The 23,540-nt window shown below is 40.1% G+C and overlaps 1 protein-coding gene across 3 annotated transcripts in view; it reads right to left on the bottom strand.

Moving 5' to 3' along the window:
* The window catches only part of SCAPER (S-phase cyclin A associated protein in the ER), a 143,915-nt gene that overhangs the window by 56,256 nt on the left and 64,119 nt on the right, over positions 1-23,540 (bottom strand). For all 3 annotated transcript variants that reach the window (XM_042875626.1, XM_042875624.1, XM_042875625.1), the window contains exons 22-23: positions 20,592-20,657; positions 11,690-11,816 (exon numbers count right to left, since the gene is read on the bottom strand). In XM_042875626.1, coding sequence (XP_042731560.1) covers positions 11,690-11,816; positions 20,592-20,657 — 193 coding nt within the window. The remainder of the gene's footprint in view (positions 1-11,689; positions 11,817-20,591; positions 20,658-23,540) is intronic.

Genomic DNA, 23,540 nt, shown 5'->3' with positions numbered 1-23,540 from the left:
AAGGGAGAAGTAATAACTAATTAGTAAAATATAATTGAAATCCATCTTCAGTACACTCTTTCCTTTTATCTAGTGTTTGAAGATTCTATCTAAAACGCCAGAGGCTAAGAAATGCAGTTCAAAGCTGCCTTCGAAAAATAAACTTGACAACTGAAACTTGGGCTGGATATCCCCTCTTTTTTTCTCCTTCCCTTTATATAAATACCTAACATGCACGTACAGAATCACTAATCACATGATGATATGAATGTAAGTATACACTCTCGTACTTGTCCATCAGACACAAAAAATGGTGCACAATCACTGGAGATAAACAGTTTTGTTCCCTGTAATACTTCTCTCTCATGAAGTTAATACTATAATACCTCATTTCTCTTGAAAACGTGGTTTTTCAACCAAGTGACTCTACCTACAACAGAGTATCAAACACTGTACATCAGTGGGAAAATGCTGCCAGGCAAAACAGGTGCAGGATTCAAGTACGAGTGGCTTAGTGTCATTTGCACACTGCTGGGGAGCAGCATTCAATCACGTTAAGGACATATCTATCGTGCATTTGTACCAACTCCTCCCTACATGTTATGAATTGCCTACATGTTAAGGGATTTGAGCTCTTTGGGTAACACCAAGCAAGGCCACAGTAAGGATGGCTTGAATAATGCTCCTTCATACCTTACCCCACAAAGCTAAGCCGATTCTGAAGCCTTACAGATGAGGCAGCTCCTCTGGTTTCTGCGTTTACATTCCATACAAACCGAACACAGTGGTTTCATCCAGGTAAGGATGCTCACCTACCCCCTGCCTGAGATGATAGGTAGATAAATGGGTGGTGCTTTGCAGAAGGGGTTTTGCTCCCTGCATGATGCTCAGCACTTGCACACTTCCCTGTAGAACTTACCCTCCACTCTCTAAGCCTTTTTTTTCCCTTCCATTAATAAGTTATATTACCTGCAACAACTTTGCATATATTTAGAATAATAGAATGGCTTAGAGTGGAGGGGACCTTAAAAGATCATCTAGTTCCAACCCCCGTCATGGACTGGGCTGCCAGCTACCAGATCAGGCTGCCCAGGATCCCATCCAACCTGGCCTCCAAGGATGGGACATTCACAGCCTCTCTGGGCAGCCTATGCCAGAGCCTTATCAACCTCTGAGTAAAATATTTCTTCCTAATATAAATCTCTTTGTAGCCAATCCCCCTTGTCCTATCGCTGTCAGACAGCATAAAAAGTCAGTCTTTCTGCTGCTTTTAAGCTCCCTCCAAGTACTGGAAGGCCACAATGAGGTCTGCCTGGAGCCTTCTCTTCTCTTCAAGCTAAACAGGTCCAGCTCCCTCAGCCTTTCCACATAGCTCCAGCCCTCTGAGCATCCTTGTGGTCCTCCTCTGGACCCATTCCAACAGCTCCACTTTGTCCTTGAGCTGGGGGCCCCAGGCCTGGACACAGAACTCCAGATGGGGCCTCACAAGGGCAGAGCAGAGGAGGGGGACAATCACCTCCCTCTCTCTGCTGCCACCCCTGTGTTGATGCAGCCAGGATATCCGGGCTGCAGGAGCACACAGCTGGCTCATGTCCATCAGGACCCCCAAGTCCTTCTCTGCAGGACAGACATGCACATGACATGCCGTTTGACTTGTGCCTATGGACATCCTTTAATTTATACTTGTGTTTCCAAACATCTGCCCACACTGCAAGGTAAACCGTATTGAGTAGGGCTCCTTGCTGAATTACTGTACTATCCTATCAAATAGCATGAATCTTACCAAGCAATCCTCTATGGTCTGCAGTGTCTTTTCAGCTTCATAGTAACATCTTGATGAGGCACTCTATTAATAACTGTTGATGTTGAGAGCAGGACCCTCACGATACTGTTTGTGAACTTTCAAAACTCAGTGGAAACCTTAAAGCAGACAGGTAAATGCAAAGCAGGGAGCTCCACATCATCTGCTTTGCTGCTTTTGCTCATTTCAAGTAGTCTTAACAGGAAGACAATGTTGTTTGTGAAAATAAGACATGTCCTTGTAAATATTAAGACAGGACTAAGGATTACACCACTTGTGCTTACTAAAAAAAAGTTTATAAATAACCAGACACCTCATATGTGCATCAATTTAAAAAAACACAAGGATAAGGGTTTAATTCTGTAAAACCAGTGACAATCCTAGATCATCTTCATCTGCTGAGACTGTTTTGACTTATTCAGAATAACTTCACAAATTGAAGTTCCCAAACAAATGCACTAAAAGTACCACTACACGATCTTGTCCTGTTCTCTCCCAGCAGCTTTTTTGGAAGAGCAGCAGTCCAGGGAACAGAAAGGCTGCAGATCTTTTGCATCACTGATTCACTGTTAAATCCTTGCTGATGTTTCACTATTGAAAGCTTTTAGCCACAAGATAGCAGCACTGATTTCAGCCGCACTTAAAACTGTGAAAACTGGCACAATCCAGCAGAACAGAAGATATTAAAATTACAGGGGAGATGATATATAGAGAGGGAGCGATGGCAGTTCGTTGGAAGACCTGCAGGGCAGTCAAGAACACTTGAATTCTAAACACAGCTTTCACAATGATTGCCTTGGGTACTCTGTTGTAACCTCTTGGACTATTTGCTCATTACCCCATCCACAAGACAGTAATAAAAGACTGCTGTGTATATGTGGCTTTGAAAAGTATTCCAAGCGTGAGCATACAACAAAGGACACCTCTAGGTGATATGGCTTCATATCAGAAGTAGAATTTTAAAAATATTGACAAATGTGAACATACACCAGCCAATTAAACAAAGCAAAACCTTCAAAACCTGTAACAAGAAAAAATAATTATTATTTTACTATGATCTTTACTTAAATTGGCTCCTGCTCATTAGCAGAAACGTGCCTGCACAGGGCATTTTCTTACTACCATTCGCTCACTGCAATGCCTGCACTTTGCACTAGTGCTACAGGACTGGGTGCCACCACCACAGGCAAAAAATCCAACATGAAGGCAGTCACCAACTGTGGTTATTTACTCGCCTTCTGCAGTATCAAAAAGATCTCTCTTGTCCTATAAATGCTTCATGAAGAACTGGCTTTGCATACCTTGGAACGTATATATACCCATTGTATTTGCTCCAATAGAAACTGCTGTGCAAGGAAAAAAAATCCAGACTGGACAGCAAAAGGCCACAAGTAGTGCAGCTAAGTGTGCTGGCACCTAACAACTTTCAACTGCATCCCACAGAACCAGACATCAACACAGCAGTTTTAAAGGCACGCTGTGCACAGTAAATTACCCTCCCAATAATCTTGGAATAAGAACACTGCAGAGCTTATCTGTGAACTGAACTTGCCTTGTAATACCATTTCCAGCCAACATGTTAAAAAATAGTCTGTGGCTGACCTCTAGTAACAAGTTCCTATTCATATGCTCATCTCGAGAAAAAGGTTAATCCACAGATTACAGAAACTCCGGGCAAACAAATTATTGATGATATAAAGCTGCCTGGTCCAACTCGCACAAGGCAGCACACATCTGACCTACTGACTTTCTCCTGGCAGTGACAGGGAATGCCTGCCTGGGTAGAAACAGCCTGGGTGTCCAAAGAGCACCTCCTGTGTTTGCACACAGCTTGCTCTTGAACCAACAGCCACCGTGGCATTGCTCCCCTGCCCACCTCCAGCTGGAGCAGGGGACCTTCTTAACTGCAGCAGTGGTTTGTGCCAGGTGGAATGAAGACAGTCAGTGAAGGACAGCATGCCATGCACCAGTCTCTGAACACTTTCCACTCTTTCCATGCCATGTTTCACAGTACTGTGCATCACCGGCACTCAGAACCAAAGATGCATAGATTAAAAAAACCCTAATTTCCCAATTAAAAGGTCTACAGCACCCGATTAGTTTTGAGCAGGGTTGCTACACCTCAGGCTTTCCATTACTTATATATGTTTGATCAGTTCCTGAGTTCGTGCTTTCAGCTCAGGTTCTGTACTTTATAAAGACAGTTATAATCTTGATTAACACTCCTAGCAAAGGAAGCATACACACAGAATTCCTTATGTTATGTTCTGTATTCACACAATTATTAGATTTTTGGTGGTATTATACAGAGAGCCAAGGACCTAAATCCTACTTTGAGCCACTAAAAAAGACCTGTGTTTAAACTTTAAAATTTTATAAACTTCATAAACTTCAGATTTTGACTTCAAATAATTTTTAAACTCTTGCAGTTCAGCTTTAAATATGATTAATGGCTTCCCCTTCCCCTGACATCTCAGCACGCTGGAACTGGCTACTGCAGTAGTGTCCAAAGTTAATATGAAGGCTTTACAACCCATGGCCACAGACACGCACACCATGCGAGGTATGGGGCACACTGCTGCTCAGTGCTCCCTTAACCAGCCCAGCACCATGCTAGGAACCTACTTTGTGTCTTAAAGAAAAGACGAATCAGAGGTAAATATCCTCTTTTGTTAAATACCTGCAGTCAAGAACTCACAGGTTTCAAGAACTGACATTTCAGGATCAGCAAAAAGAGCCATGCCTGCTTGGGAACTTTGTAACAACAAAATTAAAGGCAATTCTCAGTACTTCCTTCCTCCTCACCAATACAAATCCAAAACCTAATGAACTTCCCCTTACTTGGAGCAATTGCTATCGCTGTGGTTTTGGTGAATGCCTGTGGGATAGAAAGGAAGATCCTACTGATAAAGAGTGACATAAAAAGCACAGCTCAGACAAACCAGAATTAAGAAATGCGTCTCTTTCAGGGCCATTAAGAGTAACACTAATTTAGCATGACCTCGATCAGAGCACCAACAACTTCGGTGTCCATCATAAGAAGATAGAAAGAGGCAGAGGGAGAAGAGCCAACCGCTTTTCTATCTGATGACAGCACAAAATAATCTGATGATCTGCATTTCTAAGCTCATCCTTGCTTCAATTACTGCAGTTTGCTACTTCTCACAAACATAACATTCCTGTAAGTTCAGCTTCCAAAAACACTACCCAAAGAAAATATCTGGATGCTACAAATAATACAATTATGAATTGGACAAAAAAAGCTGTTGCAGATATTTGATCCGTGCTGTTAGTCTTTATTCAAAAAAAGAAAAAACTTAATCCATTCTCTACACAGAACACACCACACATTTAGCCAAAATGAAGCTTAATGTTTCAACTCCTGATTATCTATAAAAGTAAGGATAGCTACTACTTCCATTAGGAGCAAAGCTCCATAACTTGGAAGAAAGCAAAGAAAGAATCAAGGTAGCGTTTATTTTTTAAACACGGTGACCACTAAAGCTCACTGCCCAGCATAAGAGAAGGCTTTTATCTGAAAACAAAGAGCCAAATATTAAAATCTTCATACGGCTCAGAGCCAGCAGACACACCTTATACCTGTGATGTTAGGACACAACAGACATTTTGCAGCGCTGTGCAGTTGGAGGAGAAGAGGCCCAGGAGTGGGGCTGAGGGCAGCAGTGGCTCCCAGCCCGGGTGCAAGCCTGGCCAGCCAGAGGTCAGCCTGCTGCAGCCCTGTGCTGCTCGAGGTCAGCTTACCATATTGCTGACTCAGCCAACAGCAGCTCTAAATATATGTTTAACTGTGGGCATGTCCACGTTTGTGCATGACATTTATAATATGCATGCACTGCACACGTCAGTAACCCTTTTTTTATGAACAGCCAAAGTTGATGGCACGTTCACATCTTCACAGTCTACATACTGCTTACCTAAACCTGTGCATCAAACCCAGGAGACCTGGAACAAAAACAGCAGGAGAGGGAGCTGTGGAACTTCTGAGCCCACCTATGCACAACGTGCAGCAGAAGCAGTGCAGCTGGGGTGTGCTGCTGCGGGGGGGACCTGGCTGTCTGACACTGATGGCACAGTGCTGGACCTCCTGTTTTGAAGACAGCCATAGGAAAGACAAAAGTGCTTCCAAAATTAACAGGCAGTTCAGCTCAGCAGGTTACGTCCACCTTTGGCCCCAGAGGTCTCATCAGTATTAACAGAATTAAAATCTCAGGTATGCATTGTTAGTTCCAAACCAGAATGTGACTTCTAAACAGCACTGCATTACTTGCAGGGATTGAAAGGGCATGTTGTTCTTTCTGCCAGTAGTGTCCTCTAGTGGAGAAATGGGAAATACTAAGTAAGCTGGAAAACAAAGTGCTCTGCATCACAGAGATTGCCCCCTAATGGGAAACACAAATACCTCAATCACAAAACCACCTATAAAAGTTCAACTCTGACGAAGCTTTACATTACTGCAGTGATGTTCAAACATGGAAGTTTGAGTAACTTCTGCAGCCTTCATTTAGACTGAGACAAAGCAGTTATGAGGCAGACAGCAGCTGCCTGAGCAAGTGCTTGTGCACGGGTGGCACTGGGCCCCTGCCTGCGGTGTATGCGGGTTTGAGACCACCAAATAGTGACAGGGATTTGGGACTACAGGCTGGGGAAAGCCATGACTTGCAGAGAGTAGTCTTCACCCTTTTCCATACGCAATGTCTTATAGTGCTTTTTCTGATTTATTAAGGTGACTGACCAGCTGACAGCTCCTGTGATTTCAATAACTCTCACTGAAACTAGGAACTGTACACTGGGTCTCCCCCAGAGGTGCAGGTGCTCTTACTTTAACCTTGATATATAATGGGTGACTGTAGCCTGTCTACAGAAACGCCCTGCATGGAAACGAGAATCTATAATCCTATTCTACTTACCAAACTCCAAAACTCACCATCATTGTCCTTCTTCACCTTTCTTTTTCATTAACCAAAACATTTTCATGCAGAAAAAAAAAAATAATAATCACAATTTGTTTTAGGACCACTGATTTTATTCCCACCATTTCATTCCCGCCTGACCCTCTGATGCTGCAAAGGCAAGAATTATTAATTCTGTAGAGATTAATGAATCATTGCTAACACTGCTTTTTTCAAAGATATTCATCATCCTTGCCTCTACGCATTCTAACAGAACTAAGCTAAACCCCTATCATTTCATTTTAAGTAAAAAACTAAATTTATGATTTGCTACTTCCAACTCACACTTGACAGTTTTCCTCAACGATGGCACAGAAGTGAAAAACACCATGCTACAGCTCATCATCTTGCACAGAATACGTGACCTCATGATGTTGCCACTGCTCTAACCAGGAATTTCACTGCTTTTCAAGGATTTGCCATCAAATTACAGTGCAGTACCTTGTCTAATGCTCATTCAAACATAGCTTGAATATAATCCATAGTTAAGAAAAGCTTCAACATACATCATCTTTCCCACCAGTCCAGACTTTTGTACTTCTGAAAAATAGAACTCACCCATTAAGTTCAGTGTCTTTTAGTTCTCTCTTTGATGGCTGCACTACTCTACTGGATTAGAAACAGGCAGAAGCCTCGGTGCTGGAGCACTTCACTGTAGCATCACCAGAATCAAATGTGCAACAGACTGGGAATCCCAATTCTCACTGTGCTGTCATGCTCTACCTCATACATGAAACATTTTGAAGTATTTTTTTCTGAAGTCTGTTTCATCTATACGTACATTTCAAGTAATTTATCAGAAATTATACAAAAGCTTGCATGTGTTCCACCTCACGTTGCTTCTGCCCCTCACGTCTACTCTCCAGCAGCTTTTCATTTTACTGTTTCAGTTTCTGGTGATTCAGAGTTCATATTATTGGGAGGGGGAAAAAAAAGCCACAAGAGGACTAGCTAGATGGGCAGTTCAATGTACCTTCCAGAAACTGGTCTGTGAATCTTCATGCTGGCGATGGCCACCATCCCCAGTGGTCCTGACAGTTTAGAGAACCAAACATAAACAGGCAGCCTGCATTGCTAAAGCCAGCCATTTCTGACAGCCTTTACAAGGGCATAAACACCGTCTGCCTACAGTCCCCTTGTATTTGAAACTTATGACAAACATTTTGCTGAAATGTAAATAACTGACATCATGACTGCTGAAGGAGGAGGCTGAAAAATCTATCTGAAAATTGCAAAAAGTAAATGTTGCCTGGCACAAAGCAAACCATGAACAGTCACCAAGAGAGCACTTCTTCCAGATTTAGTAAGTATGAGGGCTTTTTCATCATTATTATTAACCTGGATTCACACATCTTTCACTTAAAAAATAATAGCTTTCCTAAGAAAAATACTTTTCTGAGTACTATTTTCAATTAGTAAGACTAAATATCTTGAAATGTAGCCTACTGAAAAGCAGCTACATTCAGATACACGTTAAGACAGATGATAAATAAATACAAGCACCATGACTGTGGCTCCATTTGTTATAAGCCCCCTCTTCTATTCGTTCCAGCTCCATAGCTCAATTTTAGCTCTATGCTTTTATGACCTAATTTGCAGCTTTACTCAGTGGGATTTCTACAGCACCTAGAAGCCTGAATAAATCAGGAAGACTTTTGCTCAAAACAGCACAAAATCACTGATTTTGATAAAATCAAGACCAGGAAAGTTTTCTTTGTTAGAGCTTTGTGCCAAGCAATGAATGCGTGAGCTTCAGCTTTAACATCTGCTTCAGTTGAGACATTAATGGAACCTCTGAACTTCTCCTGCAGCTCTTCCCTCAGAAGGGATCACATCTGCAGGGTCTTGGTCAAATCTCTTAGTTAAAGGAATAGTGTAAGTTGTGCTGTGGTGTTACATCAGCAGATCTACAAAGACCATCTGAGTGGCAGCCACCTCTGACCCAGGTCAGGCCCACAGTCCCAGACATAAATATATGTCCTTTTAAAATTATTTTTTAACAACAACAGCCACCAGGAAAGCCCACCTCTTCACAGTGAAGAAAAGAATGACAGAAGCATTAGTAACTTAATACTGTCTGTGTGGTCACAACTAAAGGATACGCAGATTTCAACCTACTGGTTTCTGAAATCTACGACAGGACGTTTTGGTACAAGCACCCAACTTGAGCAGCTGATGCTGCTTTTCCAAAAACACAGGTGAGCATCTAGAGGATATGTCAGTGCAAAAACCCTTCAGTTGACACTGAGCACCAGCTCTTCTACTGAGATCATTTGGCTCCAAGTGCATCATCTGCTCCTGGCCAGAGAGGGACGTGGAACAAAAGTGTCACCGTGGTAATCATGCCGAATGCCCTCGAGTTATGGGAGATGTTCCAAAATGAGACAAAGCATGATTCATTTCTATGGAATACAACAGATGAAGACTAATTTCAAACAGGAATTGTTAGCCAGTCTCAAATGCACCCAAAGGCAGTACTGCCTAGGACAGGGCCAGCAATCTTTCACACGTGGTTCTGAGATTGGAGTTTGCATAAAGAATATACAAACTAATCCTTACCATTCACTGCATGCTTTAGCACAGCCAAACAATTTCTAAAGCGAATAATTCTTTTCTTCTCAACAAATTTCATGGTACTTCATTTTCTTCACTGTTATCAACAGCACTCAGCATTTTATTTCACTAATTGTAAAACAAAATCTTTATTTCCCTGGTGAGACTGTCTGAATACATTTTTCTCAGTCAACGTACACTAATGACAAAAGAAAACTTCAATGTTTCAGAGTATGACTGGTTTTTTAAAATCATTTTTACTTTACAATACTTCTGCATAAGTTTGTCTGTGCCTGAAGAATTTCTAGTAAGTGGCAAGAATCTATTGTAGTGAACTCTGTCCTCCCTTAGGGCAACTCTTTATTCAACCCAGGCCATTAGCAAGGGTAAATCAATGTTATCAGCTCACACACACTGACAGCTTGTGTGGTTCCTAGTCCCTCATTCCTCCCCCTACATTATGCTGTATTTTTGTGCTCTCCAGGGAAATTCAATTAACAGTGCCAGTCTCCTCCTCTCCGTCAATGACTGACACCATCAAGGCTCCGTTCACCGCCCACTGCCATGTAAGATGTGTCTGCTGATTTCTCCACTCACGAGTTAGCAGGAGAATTACTATCCACTTCCATAAATGACTACGTACGATCTGTGCCGTAAACACAGCGACAGCCATTGCAATCCATCTTTCTTGACCTTATTGATTAGGCCACTCAGATATAGTAAGAATTCTCCAGTGATAGAGTAACGATTTGAGGGGTAAAAATCCAAATCAACAACAAAATAATGCATGCCTGTCATTAAATCTATCTTCTATTTCCTGACCGCAGGCTCAACAAGCAGTGACGTTATGAACAACTGACAATTAACATTGAGCTGCAATTCATGCCTCATTTAAGAGTCTTGGGAAACTACTGATGAAAGGCTGTGTACAACACTACTTTCCAACAATGTATAACATCATAAATAGGTAAGTTTTTCTATATTCCTCACACAACACCACTTCAATATGTTGGAATAAATAATTGAGTTTTTCCATAAGTAACATGAATGCTGCAAAATTCAATGAATTTAATGATATCCTTATCTAAAACAGGAGTAAGGTCAGATCTGTTCTTTCAGTTAAATCAAACTGATAACAAGTGGCAACTTCTGTGTCACTGTTAACATGTGAATAAGCACAGAGGTGTCCCGTGTACTCTCAACTGCCATTCCTCCCATAGATGAAGCACAAGCCATTTAAGCTGCAGGAAGTGAGATGAGCACAGAAAGAGGCAACTAACCAGCCTGAGTTGCAGCAAGATTCAAAATACCTTTAATAAACCACAGCAAAAGTTGTTCTAATCAGTGCAAGAAGAACAAGGTCAGCCTCCGAATTAGAAGGCTGAAAGTTTTCTGCTGTCTCCTTTGGTTGCACCAAGGGAACAAACAGCACAGGATAAACAAGTGCTTATCCTCAGTTTATCAGCTTTCCTTTATTCCTAAGTGCAACTCCAGTTATTAACGTAGGTCAGCATGTGTTACAGCCAAACTGTGAAATAAACACCACATACTTCATTTTGAAGACACGTGACTTCTGCATCACATGCATGTTTCCACTGTGGTCTCTAATCTCCAATGTACATAAAATAAAGGATTATTTCCCACAATCTAATACAACAAGGTTGTAAGTACAACATCATTACATCCATCACAGAAATTGTTAAGCTTCGATCAGCCTTCCTACTTTCACAAATACAAAATCACTTACCTGGTCTCAGAAAAATCAGTAGCTGAAATAATACTTAAATACAACACTCTTCTAAAACAGTAGAGAATACAAGTGGAACACAGTCCATGTCAAACCCATTTGTTTAATGTTGTTTACTTGTGGCAAAAGCATGGACCAATCTGAAGTTACCAACCGATCTGAAATAACCAGACTATAGATTTTGTTTAACCAGGCTGGAAAGCCCACACAACCCTACTGCTATTTAAAGTTAAAAGCCAATATTCACCTTCTAGTATTAAGAGGAACACATCTATCTACTAAAAAACACGTGACTTTGAGGGGAAAAAAAGAGAAAGGAAAAAACGTACCATTTTTTTGTTCCAGAGTCTCCTTGTCATTATTTTAAATGTTTAAACAAAAATATTGGATTGTGAATCATTAGCTGCTATTAACACAGAAAGCATCAACGTACAAGAGAGCACTCTATTTGCAGCACTGTATCACAGCCTGTTCTTTTAGGCAGTTTAAGTCTCTTCACAAGAAACTCCCTTCAGATACACTCCGAAACACCAAAGCTTCTACTACTACAGTATTCAATACACCTCTAAAACTTCCCCAAAGCCAGACGAGTACCTGTTTATAGATTAATTGTAAGGTAAACAGTAATAGTCACAATACCTCTTTTTCCAGAATGCGAGAGATCTCTCCTAAAGTCCTGTCCAGAGCAGAAACCTTGTTGTTGCCCAGCGAACAGCTATCGTGCATTTGGAGGTGCTTTGAAAGGTCTTTTGCTAATCTCTGTAACCTTCAATGTGAAACAGAAGACAGAGCAGTTAAAGCAAAACATCTCTCAACTGTGTAAACTTTCATCTTTGTAATTAAATCCTTCTAACTGAATTTCAACAAAACAATGAAAATTGGTGTCAAAATGTTATCATCTATACTGAAAAGCAACTAAAATGCACAATATACCACAGAAGCACTGTCAGCTCTGAGTCTATAAGACCTCCCACTACCTACTTATTCAGAGGAACACTGAAGTAGTGTGACCAGCAAAGCACTATCACCCCTCCACAGTTTGAATGTGATAAAGCTAGCAGGACGTTTTCAAGATGTTTTTGTCCTCCTCTTCCATCTCTCAGTTCTTCCCACTCATTCAGTTGAGCAGTTCACTCTTGGGATGAGTAAGGGAAACAGAATAGCAAACTACTTGGCTAAATTCTTATAGCATCATAAAAGAAACTGCTCTTCTCTTGTTCAAATAACCCTGAAAAGTAGTGACTTTGCAGGCTACCTCAGAAAGGGCATTCCATTAACGAGGGTCAGTAATGAAGCCAAAATGCAGAGGAGGGAGGGACGTAGATACACACGGGTTAGGACTCATTTCAATTTTACACATCTACCTCTGGGCTATTCACCTATGCTCTCTTGCTAGGTAGAGACAGAAGAAAAAGCAGTTCCAAGGCACCATGCATCTGATCCTGAAGTCTGAAATAAAGCAGTCAAAGCTCACTTGCAGTATATCCTTTGTCCTGAATGCAAAAAATCAGTGACCAGCTCTCACGTAGATTTCCACTTCTGTAGACGCATTAGAAGCTGGTGATAAAAATGCTAAGCAGGGCCCCCTACCACAGGGCTGCAAGAAACACTGAGGAAGCATCACTCAGTACTTCCATGTATCTGAAATCTCTTCTGATAAGACAGAAAAGTTATTTCACCTGCATCAGGCATCTGCATGCAAAACATGTAAGGTTGATGAAGGTACCACTAGAAAAGAAAAACACATCACATTTCCACTTCCATTGAGATGCTTCCTTCCCCTTCACACATATCAAAATGCTTGGTATTTTGTCATGGATGCTCATGTATCACTGTGAGAGCCAATAAATACCTAAAGATGCATCACATCCAAGTTCATGTTAGAGAAGTGAGAACGTAAATGCTCTTTTGCCACAGAATAGTTTGTTGATTTCTCAAGCATTTTGCTTTTCTCCAAATTAAGATATTTTTAAATCAATTTCTTCTTCTAGAATGATCTTCACTTGCAGAATTGGCACACTTGAACACTAATTACAAACTACATTATTAGTAGAACATCCCTTCCCTCCAGATCCTACACTCAATTTTTCTCTGACCCTGACACCAAGATTTGCTTACAATATAAGAGCAAAAGATCTAGATTTCTTAAATGATTCAATGCATACATTTTGAAAGCCATCAATGAAGTAAAATTGAGTATGTTCTTGATTCCTTGGCTTTTACCAAAAGACAAACTTCTGAAGTGCATTTTCAGCATGACACAGTAAAGAAACATGAAGATTTTCAGTTCTGTAACATCAGAATTACCTCTTACTTCCTCATATCATGCTGTATGTTGGTCTTCTACTAAGAAAGGTCAAGCATGCTACGTGACCATATGAGGAGGAGAAGAGCAATTAAAAAAAAACAACTCCTTCCACTGAGTGAGCCTTGGAGAACTCAATCTAATATTCCTTATACTGTCTTCATGGCAGCATCAGAGAGAAATAAGAATAATTTTATTTAGAACTGTGTTTGAGAAGTAGAAATCTATGCAAGATGATTTTTGCTTGGATACAGAATTCATCATTCCCATAACAATCCTAAAAAAGAGAACCCTCTGTATGTATAGTGGATGAATATGGCGTGGCACTGACACAGCAACGATGTGGAAATACTGCTGAGTCGAAATTCAAACATTTCAAAATAATGATTTAATCTTCATTCCATCCCAGAATTTGCATTCCTCCAAGGCTTACCATGTCATACAGGGGACAATAAATAACGGAAAATTTACTGGGCTAAATAAAAGACATAAATGTCTTTTTATCTAAAGTTATTTACATCTCACTAATTGAAATTTTAGTATTGCTCACAAGGAGATAACTCAGAACGCAGAAGAAATACCAAAGAGGACATAAGGCACTGATTGGTATTGGAAGGATACCATAATGTAAACTCCAATAAATGGTGCGTTCAGCAAATACAAATACATTATTTGGTCCTTTTGCACCACAAATCAGAAAATGAGGGACAGACAAATTAAAGGTTTATATAGCAAATGTATAAATAAAATTGAAAAAATGTATTGCACAAATTAAAGGTTGGTTTGGTTTTAGTGTGGTCTAAATATTTCTAGCCATTTAATATATTTTGCAGACTAAAGAATAAACAGCTGCCAGTGTTTATAGGCTGTATTTCATCTGCATACAAAAATCCCTGAAATAGTAACATCAATATATTTCAGCACTTCCACGTTCAAACCCATGATTTCTTGGCTGCATTCTCAATGTATGTACAGAAGGATTTTGTGCGAGGCAGAGCAGCAGATTCTGGGCAGCTCCTGCACAGGAAGAGCATTTATTCCTCCTGGACACTCCTGCTGAGGGCAGTCAGATGCCAGCCGGACACACAGCATCAATTCTTGCCCCTGCAGCCCATGTCTGGAGAGAACTGAGAAAGTCTGTGGAAGTTCCTGCCCCAAACAGAGCGTTATGCTGTATCCTCTGAGAGCAGCATACAGCCCTGCACTATTCTGTGCTACTGCTGCAGTAAAATTAATACACTCCACGTCGCACCTGGCACATTCCAATTGCTTGAGGATGTAGTGGAAAACACCATGCTACAAATCAACACAGCTAGATACTAAATACCTAAAGCAGCAGCTTCATACATCTTTGCTTTTGGAAATGGAAGCTACCTGAAAACTGCTATGAGGATGACTTTCTGAATTAACAGACTTGCAATCAGGCTGATGCAGCAATTCTCTGAAAAGAAAACCGACTGGACATACAATCATAAAGTTGGTATTTACCTCTGCTTAAAATCTAACTGAATTCTGTGTTATTTATACTTCAGCTTTCCTGTATTCCTACACAGCTGTCTGAATTTTGCACAAATGCTTCCAGTTTCAGAGATTACTTGATTGTTTTCCCTGGTAATCACTACCTTGGTGTAGCATTTTATAATTGGCCTACCTGGAAACTAGCCTACTACTCCAAGAACACCTACACAATACCTTTGTCGTGCGAGCATGCTGACACAGCACACAAATGAATAAGAACTGTGTCATTAAAGACATTTCGCTTTAAGCCTCTCCAAAAACAAACTTCACATTACATTCCCATCCTTCCACTGCTGACACAAAAGGAAAAAACTTCCCACTTCCTGACTCTCATCTTTTTGTCTTGCAGTCCTTTCTCTAACAGCCACTCTCATTTCAGTACTATCTGAAGCTGCAACTTTACAGTTTGAGAAAGAACTGGAAAAAAGTGAAAAAAGATCAATTTCATCCATGAGAGAAGAGTGGCTAAACTATTAAACCAGTGTATCACTTATTTATTTACTTAAAGTTCTCCTGCAATTCTGATAATTCCTTTGACATATGGCAATCTTTCATTGCTTTACTGCATGTATTAAAGGACAACAATGAAACTTTTCCACCCTCAGACTGATTTAACACTGAACTTTTGGATTACCAACAAACACAAGCAGCGCTCTTACTTTGCAAAAGCTTTTTCCTTCCCTTTGAAAAAACTGCTGTGATGGGCACCAAACAGAAAGAACCACCATCAACTCACATTTTGAGAGGTGACTTCACAGGCTGGACACTAAATAATAACATTCAGATCAGCTCCCAGAGAGCCCAAATTAATACCACAGATACAGAAATCCTGTGATTTTTATAGAATGACTCAAGTGCCACTGATGACCAACTGGTTAATAACAGATGAGGAAGGCCAGCCATCAGCAGACTGGCTATTCCCAATTGGGAATGAACACATTGCTTTGCTTAACGTTCTGTTAAGGAACTGTTCAGAGAGCAAAACAGCCAGCAAGTAACACGTTGTTTGGATTGGTTTCTTTTCACCCCCACATTAAGAGGCATTGTTTCAGATAGATTCTAAACCCAAAACAATAAACAAACATCAGTTTCAACCGTTTTCTCAAACTGCTTCTAGAACAGGACACCACCGAGACACCCTGATAATCCCACTCTAACTGGAAAAGGTACATCCTATGTCTACCAAAGCCAGATCAACACCATCCTCTTCTTGATATTTGTATTATCAAGGTTCACAAAGCACGTGAATCAGTGCTTCCTGAGTGAATTTTTATAAACCTGCAAATCAGAAGCTAACAAGAATTACTGACACATCTGTGAGCTGCAGTGGAAAATCAGTGCTCTCATAATATTAAGGTGGCTTAAACTGAAAGGTGATCTAAAAAGGCTTTTTACCTGCCAAAGTCTAATTCTGGGTTCTGTCTTTCTTCTTTAACAACTGCCAACATGACTAACAACTGAAATCAGATAAGAAATTGCATTCCATAAATGGTTTTAGTGTTTATGAAGACACAGCTGGAGGCAGGGGGGTTAAAGAAATGCGACATAAGCAAGGAAGCATGTAAGTTGTCTTATTATTTCAATGTAAAATTTGCTTCTATTAAGTGAATAAACAAATCTACCAGTTGTGTCCTGTTTTAAACTCAATGTTTAAAAATGCTTTTTTTTTTTTCCCCCTCAAATTCCACATTACACTGTTAAAAAGTATGCTCTCCTCGTTAGTATATTTCCACCTCAAACCTTCTTTCTAAACAAGCAAGACGCACCAACATTTGTTTTGATGTAACACATTTAGCATCCTCAGTTTTTATGCCCTTCATTCTGTGGCATGACTTCTCCTACTGACTTTACAGTTCTAAGAGCTCGTGCTGAATACCTGTTACAAATCCTGGCACTGGCAGGGACTCGTGTTCTCTCAACCAGGTACAGCAGCAGCTAATATTGGTTCATTGGAATACGCTGTATTCTAGCTAAAAAGACAACAGTTTAACTATTTCTTGGCCTCTCAATGCAGTCACATTTTAGTGGAGATCTGCTACTGTTTGTTTCAGCTAAATCTTTTTGCTACTGGTCTGTTAAAAAGAAAAGCCCCATTATTTTTTCCTACATAAATTTGTTTCTCCACGTAAACAGATACAGTCTGGGCTGAAACTCAAGCCTCATAAAATTTCTTGTCCTTTCATCCTAACCTTTATAGAAAGAGATAAAACTATCCTACCATAATTCCACTTTATATTATGTATCGCATAAAGTAAACTGATTTCAGTAGTGATAAATTGGGCTTCTGGTCAATTTACAGAGAGTTCTTCATTTCTTCTTACAAAGTTAGTTCAGACCTGAGTTCCCACTGCTACCTGCTTGACTCGAATGAAGACTGCAAATATCTGAGCCATGATGGTCAGCAGAAGTGAATAATTTCAAAAGCAACAAGAAAATGTAGATGGCAATATCTGCTAGATAACTGGCTCTGCACACAAAGCCTGCAAAAGATGTCCTAGCTTTGTGATGAAAGCGAGCTACACAGCGGCCACTTGAGTTCACTTCAAACTACCCTCCCGGATGCACATAGTGCTACCAGCAGCCAATGCTTGGACCATCTGGATCTGCTGGTGATTCTGCTCTACCTTCCCTAGGATCATTACTTTGAAAGAGCTCATAACTCCAGTCTCAGAGGGTCCACACACTCAGAACAAGGCCAGAATTATCAACATGCTAAGAATCCGCAAGATGCTGCCCACTTACCTTTACCTTGCTACCATTCAGAAGCAGGATATATCTAGCCATGTAATTCACAAACTCCAGTTTAAAAAGAAATGAACATCTACAGAAATGACCACAACACATGCTATGGTTGCAGAATGCTGCAAGAAATCACTGCATGGGAATATGTGCTCAGAGTACAACACGCAGATTAAGTCCTTAGTTGTCACTAAATTTCAGATTCCATCGTTCTGATTCTTCAGATTAGGTCAGAATAATTGTGACACTGGTTTCAAAATAGATAAATCAATCTGCTGACTGATATAATTAGAAAACTTAAGAGGCAGAAAAAGCAAGGATCCATCAACGTATTCAAAACCACCCCACGTTACACCATCACACTGAGATCATCCAGGAAAGCAGATGAGGGTGCTTTGCTCCAAGAGCGGAGGCAATAGAGGAAGGAAGTAAGAAATTTGATGAAACAGAAGATTCTGCCTGAGAGTACAGTAGCATGTCAGTAAGAGAAACTAAAACTGAAAAATTCAGGGTCAGACAACAAAGATAACAAAAACATTAAAAAAAAAACCATCACATCTGCTTGAATTTCTACTGCACTGCTGTTGAGACAACTGACCAAAGTGCATCACTGATGACAATCAGAAAGGAACTAACACAGAAAACCTCATCACTACTTTCAGTTGCTTAAACACTCCACATTTCTGCTGACCGCTAGACCCTAATTTTTTATTTTCTGGTAGCAGAGAAAAGCAAAACACAGAAGCTACAAATCTAGAAGTCCTAATCTGCCATCACATTAATCTTGAAAATTGAAGTGCTGATAATTGAAAAACGAAGCCAACAGAACCTTTTTCCCCAGTGTGTTTATGCAGGTGTGCCATCTGGTGGAGATGTTTCATTTTCTTATGTCAAACCTCGGTGATGGATTATTATTATTTTAAAATACATACTGAGATTCAGTGGCAGGTTTTCAAACTCTTGAAAAGACTATGTGAAAGATGCTGCCCACAGATCAGTTATGCAAACAACCCAGGAAGCCCAACAGCAAGGATCTGAACATCTCCAACAACAGTAACTTCTAAAAGAAAAAGAAAATGCTACCTTCAAGTGTATCGGCACTTTATGAATGATGGAAGCAACTATAAAACATACAGTACCTGGAACAAGTTAGAGCTGAAAATAAATATCTCCAACTGGGAAAGTCAGACGTAATTTTGGGATGAAGGAATTTGAATCTGACTGTTGAGACGTTAACAGTCTCTCGACTGACCTGCAACAGACTTCTAGAGAACACCTGTAGGAGTGCTATACCACCTCCCTCTACCCTAACAACGAACTGTAAATGGATGCCTGAGGAAAACTAAGAATGGAGCAAACATAAATCCTCTCTACTAATCCTCTTCTTGCCCATGTTTATCTTAGGAATCTTGTGAGATGGATTTCATTTCCTCGAACTACCATGCATGCAAGATAACCTTCTAGCACAATTCTGTCAGTGAGTTTCATCCAACTCATTACATACAGCACTAAGAATCACTGATCTTCATTCCATGCTCCCTCGCTTTGGCTCTAGGGAGGACAGCACATGATCAATCACCATCCATCTTTTCCACACTATTTATGACCTTGTACACCTCTGTGACAAAATTCCTGTGTAACTTCCTTCCACCAACACATTTTTCTCCAGAAGTATCAGCTTACTTAGTCCTCAGTAAGAAGTTATACCAGAAGTTATTACACAATTTCCTTTATTTATTTTTATTTAATTTCCTCTGTGAACCTTTAACAATTCTAGCATCCTTTTTTGGATGAAGAACCAGAAATGCACGTAGCATTCAAAAGATAGAGATGACCCAGACACCAGTACATAATGCCATTCTTTCTTCTGCTTTTGTTTGTTTCTAAACAGTTCTAACAAAGGATTTGCTTTAGCTGCTCTTAGTGCTCTTACACCTGAGCTGCTATTTTCTTGGAACTATCTATCACCTATGTAAGTTCAAAGCCCATTAGTTCATGCGTGAAGATAACACTGCTTTATACCTCCTCTTGACATCTGTGAAGCACTTAGTGTACACTGAATCTTATCTGCTGTTCTACTGCTTTGTCACTGTCTCTCTTAAAAATTATCATTCAGTGTATCAGCTCTTGTCCCTGCTGCTCTGAATATCTTTGTATTGTGGTCAAAACTTTGCCACCTCACTGCTTGTCCTCGGCTGCAAATCACAAGTGATTATGCTGAACATCATAGAACTGTGGTACTCCACTGGTACCATCCCATTTGGCAAGGACTGGCCACGTACTCCACTTCTTTTTGTTTTTTAACTGATTCCCCCTTATGCTACAGCTATATGGATTCCTTTAAAACCTCTGGTGAGAGATCTTGTCAAAAACATTTTAGAATTGAAACATTTTACATCATACAATGAGCAGTTTCAATGGGAGCAGACAAAAAGCTGATTCATTTTCAGTTTCAAACAAAGTAGGAAAAATTTATCAGTGATAACTGCTTGTTTTAATCTTACCATCCACTGCTTTCATCTGTGCCTTGACCTAGGCAATAAAAGGGCACTCTTTACAAAGCCCAATGCCAGATTAAGACATCTGTGCATTAAAATGTGTGGCTTCCCTCTATGAACCTTTATTTCTGATCAAAGGGAAGCAACACATACACTTTTCAGTCCTTTAGGTCCAGAATTTTCACAATCAATCTTGAAGTGCAAAGCTGGAACCTTCTTGCTCCCAGGTAAGAAACAGATAAGCTTACATTCTCTTTTTATTTCATCTTACATGGTTTAAGAGATACAACGATTTCAGAAACAAAGGCATTTGTAAGGTCTGGCCTTTTGTATTAGGAACTGATCTGTAATTCAAGATGACAGTATGCCCTGCACTGAGCAGGAGCCTTACCACACCTGCTCCACTGGAAATTTCAGAAGCATTTCTGCTGCAGAAAGAAAAAATTCTAAATATATATATATATAAAAATTAAATGCTTACTTGGCTTTAAACGGGGAATCAGAGATGGCATTTTTTGCTTCCATCAAGCTCTCATATTCCTTTGCCCTGGAGGAAAAAATAGTAATCATTTATCAACTGTTGCCTTAAGCATGCATTATGCAATACCAGCAAGATAATTCTAACCTTTCCATTTTTTTCTGTTTCATAGTTATGCCATTTTTGACAACTCTGCATTGTCATAATCCATTCAGATGTTTAACTACTGGCCACTGTTACTTCTTTATTATTATTTTTTTAGTGTAACATCAGTACACAAGTGGTGGATTTAATTGACTTTCAAAACAGTGACAAATGTTACAAGCAATGTATATGATAATAGAAAAAGAACTGTAGAAGCATATCTCACTGTAAAATTACCCCATTTGATGAAATCATTAGTAATTTAGACAGGTGGTGCATATTGTAAGAGTACAGCAGACATAATGTAAGTATTTTGTTCATCTACAGATACAGGAGTATTTTTAATGAAACTAATAACTATTTTGTGACACTGTGAATCCTGCTAAGCTTACAGCACAGAACGTAAACACTAACAGCTGTTGGAAACAAAAATAGGAGCTGTAAACACATACCTATTTAGATGCTTGAAAGTATTCATACTGGCCATACACCAAGGAGCAGGGAGACAGAGACAAGACTGCTTTTTCACCACTTGTTCTGATTGCAACCAGTCTAAGCTAGCAGGTGAAAATTATCTCTAGCTCATCAACCAGCACTGGATTTGCACTGGTAGCCCTGCCAGATTTTCTAACATTTGGCTGTACCCAAAGGAAAGCCAAACCACGCACTCCAGGGCCACAGAAAAATTACATCCTCAGAGACAGAGCCCTGTGAAGAAACATTCAGCAGACAGCAAAATCATCTGGCTGTTAAAAAATACACGGTCTGTTAAAGTTGCTCTCTCACCTCCTAAAGGAAGACCTCAAAGAAGCAACACAGACCAACAGGGACTTCATGGAGACGCACTGTTCCATTCCCTTGGCGTTCTGCTCTCAGATGAACAACTACCACCCCGCTCATGGCTGGAAAGCTATTCACAAGTGCTCAACTTTGAGCATGCTGGATGAACCCCTGATTAAATACATGATTTGTCTCTATCAATAGTGCCTATAGGAAGCCCCAAAGGAAGGTGCCAGAAGTCCCTCAAGACAGAAATAGAAAACATTCGTCTCAGGGCAACTTCCACCCATAATGTTTTGTGTTGATTTCCAAAGTTTCTGCACACTGACTGCTGATATTTTGTACTTCTGTTTTTACAGATGCCCTGCTGTTCATTCCTCAAGTGTAAGATTTTGATCATGGATTCCAATGGGAAATGTGTTTTACTGCTGGGCTGCAAAAAACAATCCAGTAAAGCTTTAATTCCCACAAATTCCAAAGCCTTAATTACTACCTTATTACTTCATTTACTATCTTAATATGTCTTTTCTCACAGCTTCCTAAACAACCCCATTCTTTTAAACTTCTCTTCATGACAGCTTTTTTTTAATTATTACTCCTGTAATCTTTTCCTGTGTTCTACCCACGGTCCTCGGAGCTAGAATGTCCTAAGTTACTGAAAATAAAATCAATGTAACAACAAAGTGAGATTTTGATTGTGATTGTAAATAGAACCGTTAAAGGTCTTTACTAACCTGTAAATAACACTCCTTCTCTTTCTAGTGTTTAGATATCTTGTTTAAAGCCTGGAAGTTTCAGTATTTCTCTCGAATGCATCTACTCCACGTTTCTCTGCTTTTTCTTCACCCAAGTGGATCACATTTTTCAAAGATTTTCCCTCAGCTTGCTTAACCAAAACAACTTGTGTCACATACAAATACTGTTACATCAGAACTAGTTCTGATTTGTGGATCATTAATAAAGCTATTAATCACAACTGAATTTAGTATTAAACATGAAGGTGAGATTCCCTTATTAACCTTTTGCCTTCTTCCCTGTCTCTTAGCCAGAAACAACATATTTTAGCTTTGAGTTTTGTACAGATGAGTCAGTCAAACACGAATGATCACCCGAAATATCTATTACCAAATGAACATGACTGGAGCGCCTTCAACCCATTGCAAAGCACATCCCTACTGTGTGTGCTTCCTCCTTGGTAACTACAGCTCTGTTGCTGGATGTTAGCTTTCATCAGGCCTGTTTGCCACGTGGGCACTGCAGCGTTCTCACAGCAGCACGCGCGTGTGAAACAGAGATAATTTATTTAGCCATATATCACGTGTTACTACAGCACCAGTTTAACAGCGAAGGGTTATAAATATTATTAATAAGACTAACAAAACTTCTCAACATATCTAATAACCCACTGATCACAATTTGTCCCCTCATTCACCTTTGCCCCTCGTAGCTTTCATATTGTTACATTGATTTAGGAGCAAGGAGCTCAGGAGAGCAGCAGGAACCTATTTTAATGCAGTTACTTATTTCTTTCCCTTTAAAATATCACAGCTTCATAGAATCTAAAATGAATGTATGAAATGTGTAATTTCAAGTCTTCAGATAGAGCAGAGTTTAGTACCATTATTTCTTATATTTCAGAGAAGAGGGACAGTTGCAAATATGTGTTAAAACACAGCTTTATGGATAACTGCTCCCAATAAATTGATCACTACAGGCTTCCAGTTCTGAGCTGAGTTTGTGCTGTAACTCTCAACTGTGTGCCAACTCCCAACTCCCAATCACTGTCCAGATTGCTGGGAAGAAACACAGCAGACAGAGCTGAAATATTTCACTCAGCATTTCATATCATAATTTTGAGATTGTTACTTTGATCACTTTAGCAACCACAGAAAATGCCAAGACAGCATGCACCCACAGAGATCACTGAGTTCAACTCCTGTCTCCACCACAGGATCATCCAAAATTCCAGCTGTGCATCTAAAACCCTGGCAGCCTGGGGCTGTGCCCACTGCCCTGGGCAGCCTGTTC

Source organism: Lagopus leucura, unplaced genomic scaffold, assembly GCF_019238085.1.
Source record: "Lagopus leucura isolate 7727_CA_CO unplaced genomic scaffold, USGS_WTPT01 Super-Scaffold_100015, whole genome shotgun sequence".
NCBI lineage: Eukaryota > Metazoa > Chordata > Aves > Galliformes > Phasianidae > Lagopus > Lagopus leucura.
The sequence above is the reverse complement of the archived record's forward strand: the minus strand, read 5'-3'. Positions and strand labels throughout refer to the sequence as shown.